Genomic DNA, 20,904 nt, shown 5'->3' with positions numbered 1-20,904 from the left:
ATGTAAACATCTCCTTAAAAACACTGACATACTTTGAACGTCTAATCTAGATGAGTTTCCGTTTCAGACTGCGATTCAGAATGGTGGCGTGATTAGCTTTGAGCTAAACTTCAAATGTATTAAGATATTGTGATGCTAAAACAAAAATAGAATTTTATTAAATGGAATATAAAAATGGAACAAGGTTTTACTTTGGGTTGCATGAATTATACAAAAAAGTAGCCACGCCTCTAAAAACGTCACGGTGTACGTGCTGATCAGGGCGTGTGCGTGAGGTGAAAACTGGAGGACAACCGCATCGGCTCAGCTCCGGGCATTCAGTCCGTACAATCAGCGGAGAGAACATTCAGCTAAACGCGGTTAACGTTGAGGTTATTCGACGACCTAGTAAATATTTATTATCAACAATGAAGTTATTGTGGGCTGTCACTGCCCTTCTGTTGAGCTGTTGGCGAGCCGATGCCTCCACAGGTAAGAATTCTGTGTCAGCCATGTTGTTCGAAGATGTAGACTTTGCATTGACTGCGAATATTATCGTTATTAATTTATTTGTTTAGATTTCAGTGTCCCTGCTTTGTAAAAGTAATGTTTGTCGCATTTGGTATTTTATTTTTCATTCTCGATGTTGAATACCGTTCTATATAAAAACCTAAAAGCTGTCCTTAAACGGTTAGAAACATGATGTCGAAAACATAGGCGTAGCATTGTTGCTAGCTAGCCGATTTGCTTCTGTGCGATACATAAAAACCCTTCCAACCGCTTCGTGACACATGGTATATATCGCTAGTATTACAAATCTCCTTCGCCTCGTTCTTTCTTGTTCATTTAGAACGCTCCTTGTGTCGAACAATTTCTGGGTGATGTTATTTTAAGATTTTCCAAACGTTAGCTAATAGTAAATGTGAGGTCACGTGGGACATGTTAATTTACAACAAATGGTGGAAAATAAGCTTGTTTCAAGTTGCTTCTAATCTTTTACGTTGCGCAAATGTAACTGGCAGTTGCGTAATGTTCTAAACATTTGCTAACAGTTCGTACTGTTCGTTATCTTGTGGGGTTTTTTTTAACGAACACAGGACTCGGTTTTCTCAATCTACTGAAGACTAAAATTGCCCTTTCTGTGTGTCCCTTAATGATCGGCCATGGCTTACAACATCAAAACTGCTCAGCTTGAATACCGATAGCATGTTCATACTAAATGTAGACGATCAGCCGGTTGACCCAGACAGTCTCCAGTATTGGAGGCGTCACAAGACTGTATTTATTCGATGTGTAGCATTGTCATTATGAGCTGGTAATTTTAGGTGAGGCTCTTTGGAAGACTGAACAACTCCGGTCTTGAAATTTCTTTAATGAACTATCTTAAATGTTGAATTTTGGCTCACACAAATTTGATCAGCTCTACTTAGTAGAGATGACTAATTTTCCGCTCAGAATTTCATCACAAAGGCAATCCAGAGAAATGAGGAACTCCGTGTACTGAGACCTTGTAAAATGTTAGTAATTTGATTACCAGTAGAGGATAAAACCACTGGAACCTTAAATTTTGTGGAGCTTGTACCGGTGCACAGTATGTTTGGTTGTTATGTGTACATGCACTTAAGCCAGAGCCAGAAGCCCTCATGCCTTTCATTGTTTTCTGCTTTGGAAAAAACAGTTCTGGAGCAGATCACGAGTAACACTAGACCTCCCATGAGTTTCACCTCCTTGTTAGTTGTTAGTTTAACTTTGGCATGAAAAGTAGGCTACAGAGTAGACGGGTAGATAAGACTGTTGTTGTTTTTGTGTGAGTGAGAAGGGGAGCAAGCAAGCATTAAAAAAGCAATTTTAACACATCAGTTGTTCAGTATTCAGTTCAAGTAATTTTGTGAATGGTGTTCAAAACACACCCATTTTGTTATTGGCCACCATTTTGAGTCTGCTTAACTTGCTCTCAGTAAAATTATGCTTTAATGATAAAAGCGTCTAAGCATTAGTGCTGAAGGTGGCAGATTTTTTTTCTCTCCTCCTATCCATTTGAGTGTTCACGTTCATCCTTTATGGGTCTCCTGTAGCCAAATTATTAAAGAGGACAAAGTGTTCTATTTGATTAGTGCCCTCTAGATCCATAGTCCAAAATCTGGGTGGTGGGTGGGAGTGAGACCTATTTATGTAGGCATATGCTACAGAGGGCTATTTGTATTGAAATTATTTCCAAACAATTTTTTTTTCTTTAATACATGCTTAAACAAAGACTTTAAATCACCTGTGTATTCATTGTAGCCGTTTAACAGTTTTGTGCCCATTTTTATTTTTAAATTATTGATGATAATAATAATAATAATAATATTAATATTAAAAAGATGTTACTAGAACCACCACCTTCTATACATAGTTATTACATCAAACCTCCAAGTAAAGTACAAAGCAAGGCTGGGTCTCCCTATTCTAAGCCAGTTAATAGGTCGAATAGCTATTCAGTTGGGACTAGCAACTCGTTTTGTTAACGACTACTAGCAAAATGTAGAGTATGACAACATTTCTGTGTGTTTAGTGGCTTTTTGCATTAGTCCCCATCTATCAATATATTACTGACTTTTCACAAGTACTCGGTAAAGCTGTTTTGATCCTGCAACTAATGATCCATTGACTCTTTGTTTGCTTTCATTCTGATGTATGGAAGGGGATTCTTCACATAAGTATCACCAAACTGGGATAGACTACTGGGAGGACTGTTATTTTTAGTTGTTGCAATACTTGGGTGAGAACTTTCTTTAGATTGTAAAGAGTTTTTTTTTTTTTTCTTTTTTTTGTAATATGTTCTGAGCTCTCTTTTCTTCAAACAGATGGAATATTAACCTGAGGTGCAGTACTATGGAGTGTTAAGTGATCACATGCTGGAATAATGTTGTGGCCTCAAGGTCTCCATGATGGTCACGTGACTAAAAAACATAAATTGGGATGAACAGTTCAGTGTAAAAGCGTCAATATATTTATGTGGCTATTGAAAATAGCCTAACAGGTTTTAGCTTATTGTCAAATAATCCTCCACATGTACTTTTTTTTTTTTTTTTTTTTTTGAGTACACAGAAATGTAGCACGTCAGACTGATTCTCATGTTATTAGTGCAGAGGGCTATTTGTAGTGAATTGGATTAACATTCATGTTGTCACTCTGAGGTTGAGGCCTAAACTATATTTAATTTTGAACTTTTAAAAAGCATGTGCTTTTAAGGTGACCTTTGGTAATCATGGAGAAGCCATTCTAAACTAGGAAACTGCAGCTCTTGTTACAGCGTCACAGATGTTCTTCTTCTGTCTGGTCTATATCTATTGTTAAATTGGAAATTTTGTAGTTTTAGTTGAAGAGAATGTAAGCCTAACTGCATCCAAGTGGTGTCTGGGTAATGATCACATTTAGAGTCCAGGGACACCCCTTTAGACATAGCACTTTTTGCAGGTGGCTAAACTCTGCCACTCTTGGCAGTGGACACTTGAAATATACCTGTTTGGAAAAAAAAAAAAAAAAAAATCTGTATTTCATTAATGTACAACGAAAGTTAAACATGTATAAGATCCAGCAGCTCTTGACACCATTAAGTAGGTCAGCGGCTATGCAAACCCATGCAGTTAATTAGTACTTCTAATGTTGAGATGAGCAGTTTCATACAAGTTGGTTGGGCATAAACTGACACATAACTTCAACCAGGGCAATGCATAACCACATTCTGTACAGGCTGGTGGACACTAACCTGCAAGAACAGCAGGCTCTGAGCGCTGTTAACATTAGCCAAACTCGGCAAACTGATTTAACATGTGGTATGTGCAGTGTTATATGAACATTTCTGTGACAAATGTGTTTATGACACCGGCAGGGGTCATGTAGTTGATATTTTCAAATTCCTGTGTTGGAGTGCTTTAATTGCACTCGAGTATGAATAGTAACACCACATGTCCATCTGCTTATCAATACTTTGGTACTGACCAGCCTGGCACAATTTAGTTTTTTCATTCATTCAAAAACATTTTCATTCAACCTCATCTGCTTTTTTTTTTTTTTTTTTTCATGTTCTTTCATTCATTGTAAATTGTGTTAATTTCATCAAAAGCTTCTGCATGCTTCTTTTGTGGGTTTTTTTTTTTGTTTGTTTGTTTGTTTGTTTGTTGTTTTTGTTTTTTTTCCCACCTACCTTTAGGGATGACCTGGGAAAGCTTTGTTTTTTGTTTTTTAAAGACGAAACGTTCCAAGGTATTGTGTAACTGCTAATACTTAATGCTGGCATTTAGTCTATGTAATCCAGTGTACAACTGGATTACAAAGACTACACTTGATATTAACAGAGCAATGAATCCTATAAATTAGATTGATCAAAAACAAATGGAAAATACAAAAAGGACTCAAATTTTATTTCAACACATTTCGGCAGTCTTAGAGTCCAGACAATAATTAAAAAAAAAAAAAAAAATTGACAGAAAATTTGTTTGGCTGTGGCTTGGCTTTACATCAGCTTGGTCATCCCTATTTGCCTTTAATTAGATCTTGGAGATATGGCTTAAAAAAAATCACTTTTCAAAAGTTTTTCCTTTGCAGTGGTGCAGTTTGACCCCCATTTCAAAAGCCTAAACATGGTCACAGTTAATTTCAGCTTCCACCAGAATGATGAAAACACAGCCTTTGGCCTGAAGGATTGAAGGATCATTAACGGTTGTCTGCACCTACCTTTGTCAGCCATTCTTGGCAGTCTGACTGAGAGATCACATACTTGGGAAAAGCATTCTTCCATAGCACAGTGGGGGTCATAATTTTATGCTTTTTGTAGCTTAATTAGATGTTTTTGAGAGCGGTGACACAGTGTCCCTCAAAGCATTATCAGAGATTTTTCTTTTTAATTAAATAATTTTCCTTAAATGTAGCTGAAGGAAGCATTAATGGTTAGCAATCATGCTGTAAATGGTAAATGGCCTGCATTTGTATAGCGCTTTTCTAGTCCCTAAGGACCCCAAAGCGCTTCACACTACATTCAGTCATTCACCCATTCACACACTGGCGATGGCAAGCTACACTGTAGCCACAGCTGCCCTGGGGCTCACTGACAGAGGCGAGGCTGCCGGACACTGGCGCCACCGGGCCCTCTGACCACCACCAGTAGGCAAACATGGGGTTAATATCTTGCCCAAGGAGGCAGCCTGGGATCGAACCACCGACCTTCTGATTAGTGGCTGACCTGCTCTGCCACCTGAGCTACAGCCACCCCATAAGTACAATGGCAGGGGTTACACTAATCAAACTGGACTTTGCTCATGCTCGACACAGCCTGTGTGAATACATACAAAGTTACTCAAATTGGTTAATAACCCACTGGGGCCCAGGGTGTAATTGGCTGTTTTTGACTACTTTTTATTTTACCTTTATATTTCACATTTAAAAACTATTTATCTTGCCTTGGTTAACATTACTTTACTTGATCTAAAAACCACAAAGTAGGAAATTTTATTTATTTTTACTTTTAATGCAAAATGTATAACAAATTTTAAAGACTTTTTTTTTTTTTTTCTGTGTGTACAGCCATTTAAAACTGTTACAGAAATTTAAATTGCAGAACAATTAGGCGTCATAATAAGATGCCACACAAATTATCTGTGATACTAGAGCAGGGCGATATGACCAAAAATAATTTATCATGATCCATCCATCCATTCGCTTCCGCTTATCCTTTTCAGGGTCGCGGGGGGCGCTGGAGCCTATCCCAGCTGTTATAGGGCGAGAGGCGGGGTACACCCTGGACAGGTCGCCAGTCTGTCGCAGGGCCAACACACAGGGACAGACAACCATTCGCACTCACATTCACTCGCACATTCACACCATTCACACAATGGCAATTTGGATTTTCCAATTAACCTATCCCCTCAAGCTGCATGTCTTTGGACGGTGGGAGGAAGCCGGAGTACCCGGAGGGAACCCACGCAAACACGGGGAGAACATGCAAACTCCACACAGAAAGACCCCGGCCTGATGTTGGAATTGAACTCAGGACCTTCTTGCTGTGCGGCAACAGTGCTAACCACCGTGCCACCGTGCTGCCCTTTATCATGATATACATTTGAAAATTTACGATAACTATATAATTGACACTAGACAAAATACTTTGCAACTCCACAACTTTATTCGTGCAAAAAAAATAAACATATTTGATCAGCTGTTTTTTTTTTTTTTTTTTTTATGTGCATTAAAGTTACATAAAAAGTTAACAGTGCAAATTCCTTGCTGACAGTTTAACCAAAAGGCATTGCCAGTAGAAATTGGCCGACATATCCTCAGCATAACCATGTATAATATCCAAAAAACGTAAAAAGAGGTTATACACACAGAATACTGTAATACTATGCTGAAGCACAGTACGTATCACTCTGCGAGGCTCCGGCCTACGATAGCCGCAACGCTCCGACAATCCATCAAGCGGTGCAGGTTCGTAGCTTAGCAAAGTCGTACTAAAACATTTGACAGATTTTTGAGCGCCGTGTACCACATAAAATCGTTTCGGGGTCAGTAAACACAACCAGAGTTCATACATAAAGCACATGGGATTATAAGGAGCACTGATTTTCAGAAAATTCAGAGGATTGATTTCAAGTGTGCCGTATTTTCCAAAAAACACTGTAATAATGATGGCCCGCTAGCATGCTCTACCAAAAATAGTGTTTTGTTGTGTATCTGATGGACGAAAGCTAAACCAGTTCCACACCACTGAAGTTGCAGCATTTTTACAAACCAGTTCTGGTTCATCTGTTTCATTCAACAATCTGCTTTCGCCCTTTTCATTCTGTCGCCGCCATGTGCGTATGAAAACAAAGGCACTGCGCATGCACGTTTTACCCATATTCTATCGCAATATTTCATTTTCTTATCGTTGCCCGACATTATACCAGTATTACCGTGAACGGTATGATATGGCCCAGCCCTATGTGATACCCCCACAAGATATTTTTTTTGTCCACCACAAGCACAGGAACACATCACAGGCCAAAAACCTGCCAGCTTGACAACAGAAGGTGTTTCATTCATCCTGTTTTCTACCTGGAGACAGATTTGCATTGAAATCTGCCTTTATGGGGCTCTTTGGCAACAACTTTGGCATTCACTAGTGTCCTCTTTGTTTTGAGACAGAAAACAAAACAAACGAATAAACTACACAATAACTATATACTGCAAACACACCAAATGTCACATCTTTCACGTCTCAAAACTAGCTTTTTATACTGCTCTTTCACTTTATGTAGCCTATCAAGACAACTTAACAACTTGTATATAGTTTAAATGGAGACTCGGAGTGGCTGCATCTTGTTGCTTGTTCCTCATCTTAAATCGGTCATGTGTTTTGGACACGCCAGTGCGTCTGGGCACCCCAGAGGGTTAAATCTCTAGATGGACACAAGATTAAGTGTAACAGTTATCTAAAACTTGATTAGCTTAAGGGAGTGTTATACTCTATTTCCCCTAGAGCCAGCCCAGTCAATACAAGCTAGTCAGAACCTACAGACCTTATATTGGATATCAATGTTTTCATTAATCTACCCAGCATTAATAAGAGGACAAAATGATTACAAACATTTCTACAGAAATTGGGTGAACATGATGCTCTGATCTGTTTTATTTTTTTTTTCTCTTCTGAGTGTGTGTGCTTACTTTCATGTTTTTATTTCATTTGTGTATTAACTGTTTTTCTTTCTCTTTCCTGCTTTGTTGCTTTTTCACCATTGCACTCTACCATCAATTCATTAAATCATTTGGTTTGCTTTAACCCCATCACATTCAAAAATGTTCAATTTGTTTGCTGGGCTTACTTTAAAACTGTGCTCAGCGGGTTTTATCAAGTCCCCTTTGTCTCAGATGAAGCTAACCAATGACAGTGGAGAGCTGCATTGCGAGGTTGTAGGGAACCCTATTCCTGAGGTGCAGTGGTGGTTTGTAGAGGGCGAGGAGCCAAATGAGACTTTTACTCAGCTGTTTGATGGGGCACGGAACGACCGTGTGAAAATAAATGCCACATATATAGCACATGCCACTAGCACCATACACCTCACTAGCCTGACCCTTGAAGACTCTGGCACATATGAGTGCCGTGCTTCCAACGACCCTGACCGCAATGAACTGAAGAAGACGCCAAAAATCAAGTGGATCCGCTCGCAGGCAAACGTTATTGTGATTGAAAGTGAGTGGCAGAGTGAACCTGAGGAGACCCCCCAGTCAAAGTAGATGACTGTTACCTCCTCATTAGTTAAGTCCCGGACATTAATCTCCTGTTACATACCTCTGCCGTGTTTCCCGGACCAGAACTTTCCATCCTGCTTCACCCAGTAAACACACTCCTCCTCCTTTCCTGAGAAGGTCCAAGGTTGTTCCCTAGTAGAAAATGAACCTCGTCTTATGACATCCATAGCTCCCTAACCCTGTATTATCTGACACAGTACATATGTTCAATCTGATGCCTTTTTTCCCCTCTCGATTTAAGGCTTGGGTAGTATTATGGTAGGTTTTCTTGTATATAATACTGGTCATAAGGTTGGAAATATGCAAATGGCTCCTTCAGGATTATTATTGTACATGAACAAAGTAATATTTGATCGGTTTAACTATTTAGTCATAAAACCAAAAAAGGGGCGTCAGATTAGCTTTGCTTCTTGTTAGAAATTTAATTTGCTTGCATTTTCCTTAATTGGTACTAACACTGGCAATGCCCCTATTGTTCATGCTTGTAGACCATCCCTGTGGCTTATAGCCTACTGAACAGTAGGTACAGAAGATGGCAACTAACTGTAAAAATGGATTCTCAGCCATGGGGCATCTTTCTGCCTTGTGGCCCAGTATTAATTATTTATTTTCTTTTTTGTGAACTTGGAGTAATGTTGCTTTATCCAATTGGAGCTTCATTTTAAACATCTTTAGTTCACCATTATCACAATTGGCTGTTAAACTTACAGTTTTTATTGCTGTTGCTTCTTCTGCATGAATTAAATAATTTTTCCCCATGACCTTTCTGTAGCTCATTACCTTTCCAGTGTAATTCCCATTCTCCCTCCCACGAGGGGAGCTCTCCACCTTTTTCAGAAAGTTCTGTGCACCTGTATAGAACTTGTGCGTGTGTCACATTGTTTTCATGGTTTATTTGTCATCATGTTTTGTTTTATTTCTCCCATCTTATTAATCTTTAAACTTGTAAAGTAGTTTGAACATGTTAAAGCTTAGTTGGAAATCATTGGATTTTTCTTTGACCAATCAACACTCAACAATTGTCTTAGCAAAGCTGACACATAAATGTGTACCTGACAACATTGAGGCTAGTAGGCAAGTTGGATAGTTTGCCTCTACATTTAATTTTAAAGTTTTTTTTTAATTTTTTTTTATTTATATATTCTTTTTTTTTTTTTCCACTCCTTGCTCATTGGTGAATGAGCGCATAGGATTGTCATATACATGGAATTTCTACAACATTTTTATGTTGTAGCCTCTAAATTGAGATGTGGAGTTATTTGACTCGTTAGAATAATCCAACAGAACCACAGGGAATTTTTCACAGGATGTGTATAATTTTTTTCTTTCTTTTGAAGAGGTTTTCTATCATTTTTCCCTCCCTGTGATGTCATCGTGTCAAATAGAATTTTTTTTTTTCTTTTAAAGACAGCTGTTGAGTGTCAAGATCTAAATGTAAATTGTAACTGTATCTTATAAGCAATCAGTGGCAATGATGCATTTGAAGCCAATGCTGTTTGTTACTTGGTATATTTATAAATAATGTGTTATGTTCAATATTTTTTTTTCTTTTCTTTACTCAATTTAAGCACCAAACATCCACACTGAACCTTCTGAAGTCACCAACCAAACCTCTGCTGTGCTCAGCTGCAACCTCACAGATGCCGGCATGTCCAGTAAGGGCTCCCACTGGACTTTTAATGGCAAAATCATTGAAGGCTCCAAAAAGGATGGCAACACACATCACACTACCCACAAGTAAGCAAAAAAAAAAAAGCATCCATGTGCCATGTAGGCAGGTCTGTCCTGCTGGTCTTGCAGAATATTATGCTGTTTACCATATGCTGGTAAAGCGAGAGACCTTTTCCAACAGAAGCCTTTTGTGGGCCAGACATATTTAACTAATTAGAAACACTGAGTGACTAAAATGATTGGCTAAGTATAATTGGCTTGTAAATATTTACCATTGCTGTGCCTTAAAGTGCTATGTTTGGTATACATGCCTTTTGCTATCCTTCATTTTCTCGTCTTTGTCTACGATCTCCCCCTCTCACTACTTTCTCTTTGGCTTTAGCAGCAGAGCTAGGGGCACCATACAGGCATTTCACTGCTCTTGATTAGCAGAGAGATGGACTGCATAGACGTGCAGCTTTACTGGTAGTCTTGGCATTCGTGAAAGCTGTGTGCTCACTTTGCTTGACCTTAATTCCCCATTGGAGATAGAATGCAGGATTGTACAGGATAGTAGCACCAAACAAAAGGTCGATTGTAATAAAGGGGGAAAATATGAAATATTTGCTGGGTGGATAAGCAGCTTTAGTTTTACCACGCTCTTGAGCATAAATGGAGATCTATTGTGAATTTTCTACTTGGCAGAGTGGAAAACTAATCGCCATCATTAAAGGGGTTTCAGCAGTGGTCCTAAGTCACTTGTTGGCTACTAATGTCTTAAAGAAAAAACAAAGCTTGTTAAACTATTCTCAAATAAATGATTCTTTTTCTTCCCATAGATTGGAGAAGATCACTCATGCCAATAGTGGAAAGTATGAATGCGTGTTCTTGACTGATCCAGAAGTGAAGCAGACCATTGAAGTCAGAAGTAAGTAGAGAGTTGCATATCAAAGATGTTTTCAGAGATAAGTTAACATTTTTTGTTCAATTTCAAATAGTTTTTAAATAATACCCTGCAGATTAAAAATATAGACTTGTACTACATTGCAATATCTTGAACTATTGGTTTAGGTTACAGGAGTCATGTGGTGTTACGTTATGTTGTGCTCTGGTGAATGGTCAAAGGGTCTTTATCATGAATCCATGCTGTCATACTGAATGCTTGAAAATGTGAAATTGACATTAACTGTGTAGTGGTGGGTTTTTTTGTTTTGTTTTGTTTTTTCTCCTCCCTGACTTCTAGAGGAGCTTTGCAGGTTGGGGAGGGAATACACGTTTCCTGTTATTTCTGACTATTTCGATGATGTTTGTTGATGATTGTGCTTTGCTAATATTCACCATAATTAACACAATTATTTCAATTGTTTTTATAAAAAAAAAAAATCTATATTGTTGGAGCTACAAACTGGGTGGATGTTACTTGCATGTGAGGGGAAAAAATCAGTTTCCACATAACAGAATTATTTGAAGAACTTAAATATGTCTGAGAGCATTTTAAATGATGTATTGCTTTCTGTTTTTAGGTGTCCTATAATAATTATGTGAAATGGGGTTATTTAATCTACTGTTTACTGTCATATTGTAGTTTGAATTAATGTACCATTTCTTGCTGTAGCACTTCCCCATGTCGCTGCCTACAAGCACTCTGAGCACGGCAATGAAAATGACAAAGTTGTGCTGGTCTGTGTGAGTCATGGATATCCACTACCTACTGATTGGCTCTGGTTCAAGCAGAACGACGAGGAAACCCAAGTTGTGAGTTTCTGTCACACTCAGAATGATATTAATGTTCACTAACACTTTAGTTAATATTGTCTCAAGTTGAAATTTCTACAAGCTCTCACAGTGCATACCTGAGCATTACGATTATATTAAAAAAAAAAAAAAACCTCATTATCATCAGCAGTCTTAATGTTTCACTGTAGATATGGTCTTATTCCAGTTCACTAAACTGTGCATAATTCTAGCTTAGTTTGTCATTCACTGGCAAACTATGTTTTGGGTTTTAACCACTTTGTTATTCACTAACCCTCAGAGTATCACCAATGGAACTGAGAAATATGAGATCAAGAATACCCCCAACAAGACCAGTCTGACCATTAACAACCTGAACATCGACAGTGACCTCGGGCATTACATTTGCTCTGGAAGTAACGAACTCGGCGTAGCTACTGACAAAATCAACCTGCGTGTCCGCAGTCGCTTGGCTGCTCTCTGGCCCTTTCTTGGCATCGTGGCAGAGGTCATCATCCTTGTCACGATAATCTTTATCTATGAGAAGAGGAGAAAGCCTGATGAGGTCAATGACGGTATGTATGCTATGTCCCCTACACCACTCATTACATCCTTATTTATTTCATATTGAAATTGCAATTAGCACAATGATGCAACACTGCCTTCATCTTTGATTTTTAGCAATGAAGAAAATGCTGGGATTTCAACAGTTCCCTTGCAAATATCAGCATAAGCTGAAGTCATTATGTAGTGACTCCTCACAAGTATCTTTGCCGGTTGGCTGCAATAGTTGGTGACTTCCAAAACCTTTTGGGCCATTTTGATATTATTAGGAATTCTTAGTAGAAAAAACTACATACCATTTTATTATTCCATGGTTTTTGTGTAATACCAGCTACCGGCTGTTTGTCAACCTGCAGCTCCTCTTTTTGCGGGAAAGACTTGTTCTTTTTCATAAGTCATTTAACTACAATTAAAACCAGAACACTTCAAACTGTAGACCTAGTGTACTAAGCAATGAGATCAGAAAATTGAATGCCCTTTGAGACTATGAAAGCAACGTGTTGGTTTTTATGGAGAGATGCAGGATGTAGTTGAATTTTTTTTTTTTTTAATTTATTTATTTATTTGTTTTTTTTTTTTAACTATTATTTTTCATTTTGAAAATAAAGATCAGGAAATAGCTGCCACCACTGTGTAAAGAATCTGTGTTAGAAATTTTATTTTATTTTTTTATTATTTACATTTTTACTTCTCTGTTCGCTGCTGATTTTGCATTTTGGTAAGTGAACAAAACTGCATGTCAGACTGAAGTGGTTGAACTGAGATGACCGCGTGGAAAAGGCAGTGGGAGTCTGAATGAACTGCTTTCATAGTAACCACTTCTAAGAGGAATGCGCTCAAAGACTTGTTCACTCTTTCACTGGCCCTTAATCTTACAGCGCAAGCTTCAAATATTTCTTTCACTTTGTTTTGGTTTTTAAACACGTGTGTTTGAGCCAATGAAAGAGTCAAATGAGACACTTAAACTGCTCTAATGGTTTGACATGAATTTGGGTAGGTTGAAAAGAGGTCTCAACTATTTGTTTGCATGCTTTGTGCATCTTGTACTATATGCATGATACATAATAGGCAACCTTCTCAAGATCAGTATATCATATACCATTTGTGTCATTCATCATTTGGCTGCAGAGGTAGCCTACTTTTTGCCATACTGTGAATACATGCTGTTCGGGTGTGAATATGGCCAGAGGACATACAAGGATGTGTGTTAGCTCTGCCACTTTAAAGGTGTTTACTGTTGTTACCACAGCAGTGCACTGTAGTCTTCCTTTGGTCTTCCTTTGCTTGAATTGCATGAGCCTCTGTGATACAAAGGGGGGAATCAAGCCAGTGCAAAAAAAAAAAATGTTCACGTTAAACATTATTACACGACATGCCAAAAGCCACATTATATGATATGACTAAGAACAAATGATTGTAATTGTTAAATGGGTTTTATGTAAATGTCAGAAATGCAACAGTTGGGCATGCTTCTATTTGTGTTTAGTTGGATTTAATCATAACACCATTGCAGTCATGTTACCGATTAAAACGTTTGCTACTATCATTGTGGGCTGGGGATGGCGTGGGTTTCTCACACCAATCAGAGAAAACATTTTAACTTTGTTTTTGTTTTTTTTCCATTTGTCATTGATCCTGTTTTGCTGTCCAGATGATGACTCAGGATCTGCTCCTCTGTAAGTGAAATCTTTGCTAATTACCTTGTGAAACACTTTGGTCAACTTTGTTGCTTTTAAATGTGCTATAGCAATAAAATTGACACAAACGCTGCTGTTGGAGCTCATTTTGTTCAATGTGTTTCAGGAAGAGCAATTCTAATGCAAACCACAAAGACAAGAATGTGAGGCAAAGGAACTCTAACTAACTAAAAGCTGAAAGAGGTGAGTTAATATAATTGTTAAAATTAATAATGCATTTTGTGGGCTAGTCTGTGTCTGCAAATTTATTTGTAAGGAATGGGATATATATATTTATTTTTTTCAAAAAATAAAAGTTTCTTCCCCCCCCTTGCATAGATGGATGTCCAGACGACACTCCAGGATTCAGCTGCTGTGTGGCACAATATACTGTGCACCTTGCAATTTTAAGTACCTTTTTGTGCTTGGGTGTTTAATGTTTAAAAGAATATGATTTCCTCTTGGTTTGGTTTCTTCTATATCCCTCTCCATATTGTGCAGCCAGAGAACATAGTGTGAAATTTCTGCTTGAGACTATGGGGCAAATATTGCATGAGTTTTTAAATGCTGTTTTAGCCACGTGTGTTGTTGCAAAAATCATTAGTGTTCACATGAGGAATGCGTAGTTTGTGGTTATTTTCTGTTAATGCTGATGCTTCCTGCACTGACCTCAGTCATCAGTCATTGGTTTTATATTCTCCGATCTGAAATGGTGATCTATAAATCGAACCAAGATGCAATTAAAGGATCTGAGCAGTTGTTTTGATCCTAATGAATCACTGCCACTCTGAATAGAAAATAATGAAGGGCATTTGAATTCACATGTTCTGTCCCTTCACCACAAACCTCCCTTAGCAGAGTTTTACACTTTGCCTTAACAGCCACCATTTCTTGTCTTTTTTGCATTTTGTTACCTACCACTAAATTTTAATGTGTTGCTGCAGAAATAATAGCTAAGATTCAATGTGTGCTACCTTTATTACCACAAGAAACTAGTGTTTTGAATAGGGTTTTTTTTTTTAAAGCTTTTCCCTATTTAAATATTTTAGATTGCGTTTCTCATCGATGCTTTTGTTGCCGACTTCACATACACGGTTGAAGTTTAAGGACCAAGTGCAAGAGATGTTGCTTTTGTCAAATGCAACTTTTAATGCTACACACTTATACAGGCAAATTGCTGACAAATATTGGTTTTAGTTTTATTCGCTCAGTGTGATCAGAACTGGTTGTGTGCGACTGTTGGATCCTTGTCTCTTCCCCTTCATTGTATAGATGACTCAGAAGCCATATATTCCATTTAACCAAGAGTAGTGTTGTGATTGGATATTACCATTTCGGAATTGCACAGTTTGAGAGACCTAGTCAACCAGAATTGTGTCAATTGTTGTACTTTCCTTCTACATGGAACAACAACATCTCTGTACAACTTGCACAATATAAATTAAAGGTATTAAAATTTGTCTGGTCTTGTTACTCAACTACAGCTACTCAAGTGGTTTAGAAATGGTAAGCTACAATAGAAAGCAATCCTAAAGTGAAAATACTTGGTCTTGCAATTTAATGGAAACGTATTTAAGTATTTTATTATTGTCGTATCCAAGTTTTATTCTTTGGGGTTTGTAAATGAAATTAACAGCATTATAGCTTAATTGGTTACACTAAAATACATTGAGATTATTTTTGGACGGTAAGGTTCATTGAACAAAAAACAAAGAAACAAATTTTGATATTTAAATGTCAACTTTTATAATCAATTTTGGCAGCAACTTCCCATTATAACAAAAAATAATCAGTTTCTTTCTAAACCAGCTCACTCACTGAAACAAAGTACCTGTTCTTAAGGCATTTACTCTTCACAGAATTCCAAGCTGTCCCCACCAGGGGGCAGCATTTCACTGTTGGGTGTGGAGGTTACTTGATTTTTTTATTTTATTTATTTTTTTCAATCATGATTTGAGTTTTCCTGTTGTTATAAAATAAAATGAAGGTATTTTCTTAAGAACTTAGGTTGAATGAAAATTGACTGACCCCTAGTTCAGCTTTACTTATTCCCTTCAACACTGACTTTAAAGTCAGGTTATAACCTGAACAACATGCTATTACTTTGCAGAAATGTACAAAGTCAGTTTGAATGTGCTTAAATTACCAACAAATTGAAACTTACAAAAAGGGGAACTCAGATATGGCAGATACATGAAGCAGATTGTCCACATGGTTGACCTCAAATTCCTGTTCCCAGCTTTTTTTTCTTTTCCATTTTTTTTTAAGGGTAGTCAAACACACTGGGTCTCCTACCTGCTGCATTTGTAACAAAACAGTAGTGCATAGACAGACACACACACAATTGTCATGAGTGTCTGTGTTTAATCATTTGTCATGGGCTGTGTGCCAATTAAGAGACCGCACGCTTAAAGTACGCATACTACGTACGAGAAGTGCGGAAGTGAGAGGCTTGTGAAATGGGACGGTCTAGCCTTCGTCGCGTTACTCAGGTTGCCTAGGAACCATGATACTAACCGCGAGAAACGTTTCATACAGCTTTGTGTGACATAAATGAAGGAGAAAAAATGTTTGGGGTTTTTTTTTTTTTTTTTTTGGTCAATCATTTTTGTCATGACATCACTTTGAATAGTTGAGCCAATATTATATTTACTGTCAGATTATGATAGATATAGATATATCTAGATGTGTGTGTGTGTGGATGGATAGATAGCAGTGAGCTTGAACTCTGGGTCAAAGATTCAAGTTGCAGTTATTTATATTGCCTATCACCTTAAATCTTCACTCAAAGACAAGTATCTTTGACAGTGTGTATATATAGATGCATTATACACAAAAAATGTTCATTTAATATGTTGGCATTACATTACATTTGGCTTAATGCTTACATATGTGTAAAAAGAAAATGTATGAGCTGTGAAAACTGTTTCTGATAAAATAAAGAGTAGACTGATATGAAATATTCCTTTATTGGGTGAGAAAATCAGACCTTGTCATAACTGCTTTAAGTCACACAGAATAGATATCAGAGCCTTAAACAGGCTGACTTCTGCTAAATGGCAAAACTGAGCAGAAAGTATACAAATACATAACATCCTTATAGAATATGATGTAACACTATAGATCAACTTACCTCAGAATGTGTAAACAATTACAGCAATACTCAAAGCTTCATAGAACTGAAACAAACATTTATTTTGAGGTCCATTCTGCTGCTGATACATACTTTAGGTTTCTGAATATTAAACATGTTGCTGCCTTTCATAGTGTGTAACAGAAAACACTGGAATGATAAAATTATTTGAACATTACCTAATAAGACTGATTCAGGACAGACAATGAGTTATTTTAAACTTTCCTAGCAGTCCTTCACAAACAGGGAACAGTCTGTCTATTCTCTCCATCTGTCAGCTACTGCTGGCTCTTCCTCCTCCTCTTCCTCACACACTGCTGAGTTTGTCCTGGTGGATCATCAGGCGTGCAAAGCAGTCGGTCCTCACTCTGGACACTTGCACTTGGAAATCAAATGTGTGATAAGCTGCAGGATTCAAACATAAGTTTAACTTATAAATACATGTTCATACTTTTATTCCACAATCAGAGAGAAAGAAACAGAGAGAGTGCAGGACAGACAGACAGGTGACAGTCTCAGGTGTATACACTGCTACAAAATAGCACAAGAGAAGGAGGATTTAGTGTCTGTGTTATTACGAGTGCTAAACAAGAGTTCCCAGATTGTACAGTGGACACATGTGTGACTCCTGTGATTAAAGCATCTTTCTTTCTTTCAGCTTAACGAGTGAACCGTCAGCTCGTTCAAACACACGTTAAAGTCCGTTTGGCTCGACACCACCGAACAGAGACCGCGGTAAAGTGAGCCGTCATTTGTGAGCCGCGGTCAAGCCAGCCGCCTCTTATCCGCCGCATAAATTTCCTTGCGCTTTTACACCAGTCTTTACGGTAGCGCCTTTTCGCTTTATGTGCCGATTGAAAGCCTATACCCGCGCACACGTGCGCGCGCGCGCACACAAATTACAATGAAACAGCCCGATACAGTCAATACAATTATGGAAATGTCAGAAATTCATTAAAAATCATCCTGAGTAGTTGATGTCCAACTTTCAACACATCCCTCCTCTGGGACACCTACTGTACCTGTGTGCCAAGTTTCATCCAGATTTACTGTAGAATTCCTCAGAAATTAAAGGAAACTTATATTCAATTCAATACAGTCAATACAATAGAATTATGTCAATTTTCAAAAATTCATTAAAAATCATCCTGAGTAGTTGATGTCCAACTTTCAACACATCCCTCCTCCGGGAAACCTGCTGTACGTCTGGGCCAAGTTTCAGCCAGATTTACTGTAATATTCTTCAGAAATTGCAGGGAACTTATGTTCAGTTCAAGAAAGGCTGAAAGACGACCACCACTGAACAAGACACACAAGCTGAAACGTCAAGACTGGGCCAAGAAATATCTCAAGACTGGTTTTTCTAAGGTTTTATGGACTGATGAAATGAGAGTGAGTCTTGATGGGCCAGATGGATGGGCCCGTGGCTGGATTGGTAAAGGGCAGAGAGCTCCAGTCCGACTCAGACGCCAGCAAGGTGGAGGTGGAGTACTGGTTTGGGCTGGTATCATCAAAGATGAGCTTGTGGGGCCTTTTCGGGTTGAGGATGGAGTCAAGCTCAACTCCCAGTCCTACTGCCAGTTCCTGGAAGACACCTTCTTCAAGCAGTGGTACAGGAAGAAGTCTGCATCCTTCAAGAAAAACATGATTTTCATGCAGGACAATGCTCCATCACACGCGTCCAAGTACTCCACAGCGTGGCTGGCAAGAAAGGGTATAAAAGAAGAAAAACTAATGACATGGCCACCTTGTTCACCTGATCTGAACCCCATTGAGAACTTGTGGTCCATCATCAAATGTGAGATTTACAAGGAGGGAAAACAATACACCTCTCTGAACAGTGTCTGGGAGGCTGTGGTTGCTGCTGCACGCAATGTTGATGGTGAACAGATCAAAACACTGACAGAATCCATGGATGGCAGGCTTTTGAGTGTCCTTGCAAAGAAAGGTGGCTATATTGGTCGCTGATTTGTTTTTGTTTTGTTTTTGAATGTCAGAAATGTATATTTGTGAATGTGGAGATGTTATATTGGTTTCACTGGTAAAAATAAATAATTGAAATGGGTATATATTTGTTTTTTGTTAAGTTGCCTAATAATTATGCACAGTAATAGTCACCTGCACACACAGATATCCCCCTAAAATAGCTAAAACTAAAAACAAACTAAAAACTACTTCCAAAAACATTCAGCTTTGATATTAATGAGTTTTTTGGGTTCATTGAGAACATGGTTGTTGTTCAATAATAAAATTATTCCTCAAAAATACAACTTGCCTAATAATTCTGCACTCCCTGTAGGTCTGTTGACAGAGCTCTGTACAGGTCTGCTCGAGCTGACCTGAAAAGGGGTCCCACCTGTCCAGCAACAACACATGGCATGGAATAATAGACATCATAAACCACAGAGGCAGAACTGTGAAAACAGAAAACCTGAGTGTGCAGCTAGCAGAGGAAATAAACAGCTTCTGCGCCCGCTTTGAAACACCACAACAGCAGCATTCATCTGCCTCAGCCCTGCTCCCATCCTCATCCTCACCTGGTTCCTGCACCGCTCCATTCACTGTAACGGAGCACGATGTCAGATGTGTGTTCCTAGCAGTGAATCCCAGGAAGGCGGCCGGTCCAGACGGAATACGTGGTAAAGTGCTAAGACCATGTGCCCACCAGCTCACCCTCATCTCCACCAGAAGCTTCAACCTCTCACTGGATGAAGCAGCCATCCCATCCTGTCTAAAATCAGCCACAATCATCCCAGTACCAACGAAGTCTCCCATCACCAGCCTGAACTATTATTGCCCTGTGGCCCTCACACCGGTAATCATGAAATGCTTTGAGAGACTAGTCCTTCAGCACACCAAGGATTACCTCCCCCCAGAATTCGACCCCCACCAGTTTGCATACCGTGCAAACAGATTCAAAGAAGATGCCATCACCCTCCACTCGGTGCTGAGTCACCTAGAACAGCGGCAGAGCTACGCCAGAATGCTCTTTGTGGACTACAGCTCACCCTTCCACCACTCGCCCATTGAGAGCCTACTAACTTACTGCATCACAGTATGGTACAGCAGCTGCACTAAGGCGGATAGAGCCACCCTCCCAGCATGTTTGCAATGAGTAGGAGATGCTCTGTATCTCACTGTACAACTGTATAGTGACAAAGGTATTGGGTTCTTTTCTAAAAATTGCTATAAACAGAGGAACCCAAACTGATGAAAAGTGGCAAATATTTTTTTTCAAATGACTATTTTTAGTGGATTTTTGATATAGAAGCAGAATGACAGAATGTTAAAAGAAGTTACTTTTAGTCATTCTAAGCTGGGCATTGTGTTCTCTGGCTGTTCAAAGCCATGGAACTTTAGACTTTCCAAGCAAATAATGATGGCCATACTGATGTTCTTTTCAGTACATTTTACTTTATGTTCATTTTCATTTTTATGATGTTTCTATTTTTACATAATTCCTCCCACATAGCAAAATTGGTATGGCCTGGATCTGTCACACACAATGTGCTTACACATGGCCTGCGTACCGCAAAGAATGACGGCCCTATGGTGGCCCAGATCTGGTTTACCAGAGGTGGCCCACACATGAGCCAGCACAAGGCCAGTTGCAGACACACTGCTGGCCCTGTGCTGGCCCTGTGCTGGCCCAGAACAGTTTCAGCTCTGGCCCCAGATGTCAGCCTAATGTGTACCTTAGCCATGTAAGCCATGTAATAACAACATGTGCTGGAACATAATAGTGCAAAAGTAACATGACGAAACTCTGTTCAGACAGTGAATGGACTGATTCTTATACAGCGCTTTTTTACTCACCCATATTACTCAAAGTGCTCTATACAACATGTCACATTCACCCAATCAGGCCAAATGTGGCATGCCATCACATAAACAGTGCCA

General features: G+C 38.7%; 1 protein-coding gene across 2 annotated transcripts; it reads left to right on the top strand.

Annotated features, from left to right (window-relative positions):
• The first annotated feature begins 256 nt into the window (after positions 1-256).
• bsg (basigin) lies at positions 257-15,331 on the top strand. Of its 2 annotated transcripts, XM_086281974.1 has the most exons (9): positions 257-471; positions 7,838-8,188; positions 9,816-9,984; positions 10,737-10,825; positions 11,513-11,652; positions 11,933-12,206; positions 13,847-13,871; positions 13,999-14,075; positions 14,211-15,331. In XM_086281974.1, the coding sequence occupies exons 1-8, from the start codon at positions 408-410 to the stop codon at positions 14,057-14,059; spliced, it is 1,173 nt and encodes a 390-aa protein (XP_086138100.1). In that variant the 5' UTR covers positions 257-407; the 3' UTR covers positions 14,060-14,075; positions 14,211-15,331. The 2 variants fall into 2 exon arrangements, with proteins under 2 accessions (XP_086138100.1, XP_086138101.1); XM_086281975.1 differs by lacking the exon at positions 7,838-8,188 and having other exon boundaries at positions 259-471.
• Positions 15,332-20,904: the final 5,573 nt, after the last annotated feature.

Source organism: Aulonocara sp. 'chitande type north' Nkhata Bay, linkage group LG23 (assembly GCF_057382095.1).
Source record: "Aulonocara sp. 'chitande type north' Nkhata Bay isolate Kocher_YH1m ecotype deep benthic linkage group LG23, A_spYH_male_GT1.1, whole genome shotgun sequence".
Lineage (NCBI taxonomy): Eukaryota > Metazoa > Chordata > Actinopteri > Cichliformes > Cichlidae > Aulonocara > Aulonocara sp. 'chitande type north' Nkhata Bay.
The sequence above is the reverse complement of the archived record's forward strand: the minus strand, read 5'-3'. Positions and strand labels throughout refer to the sequence as shown.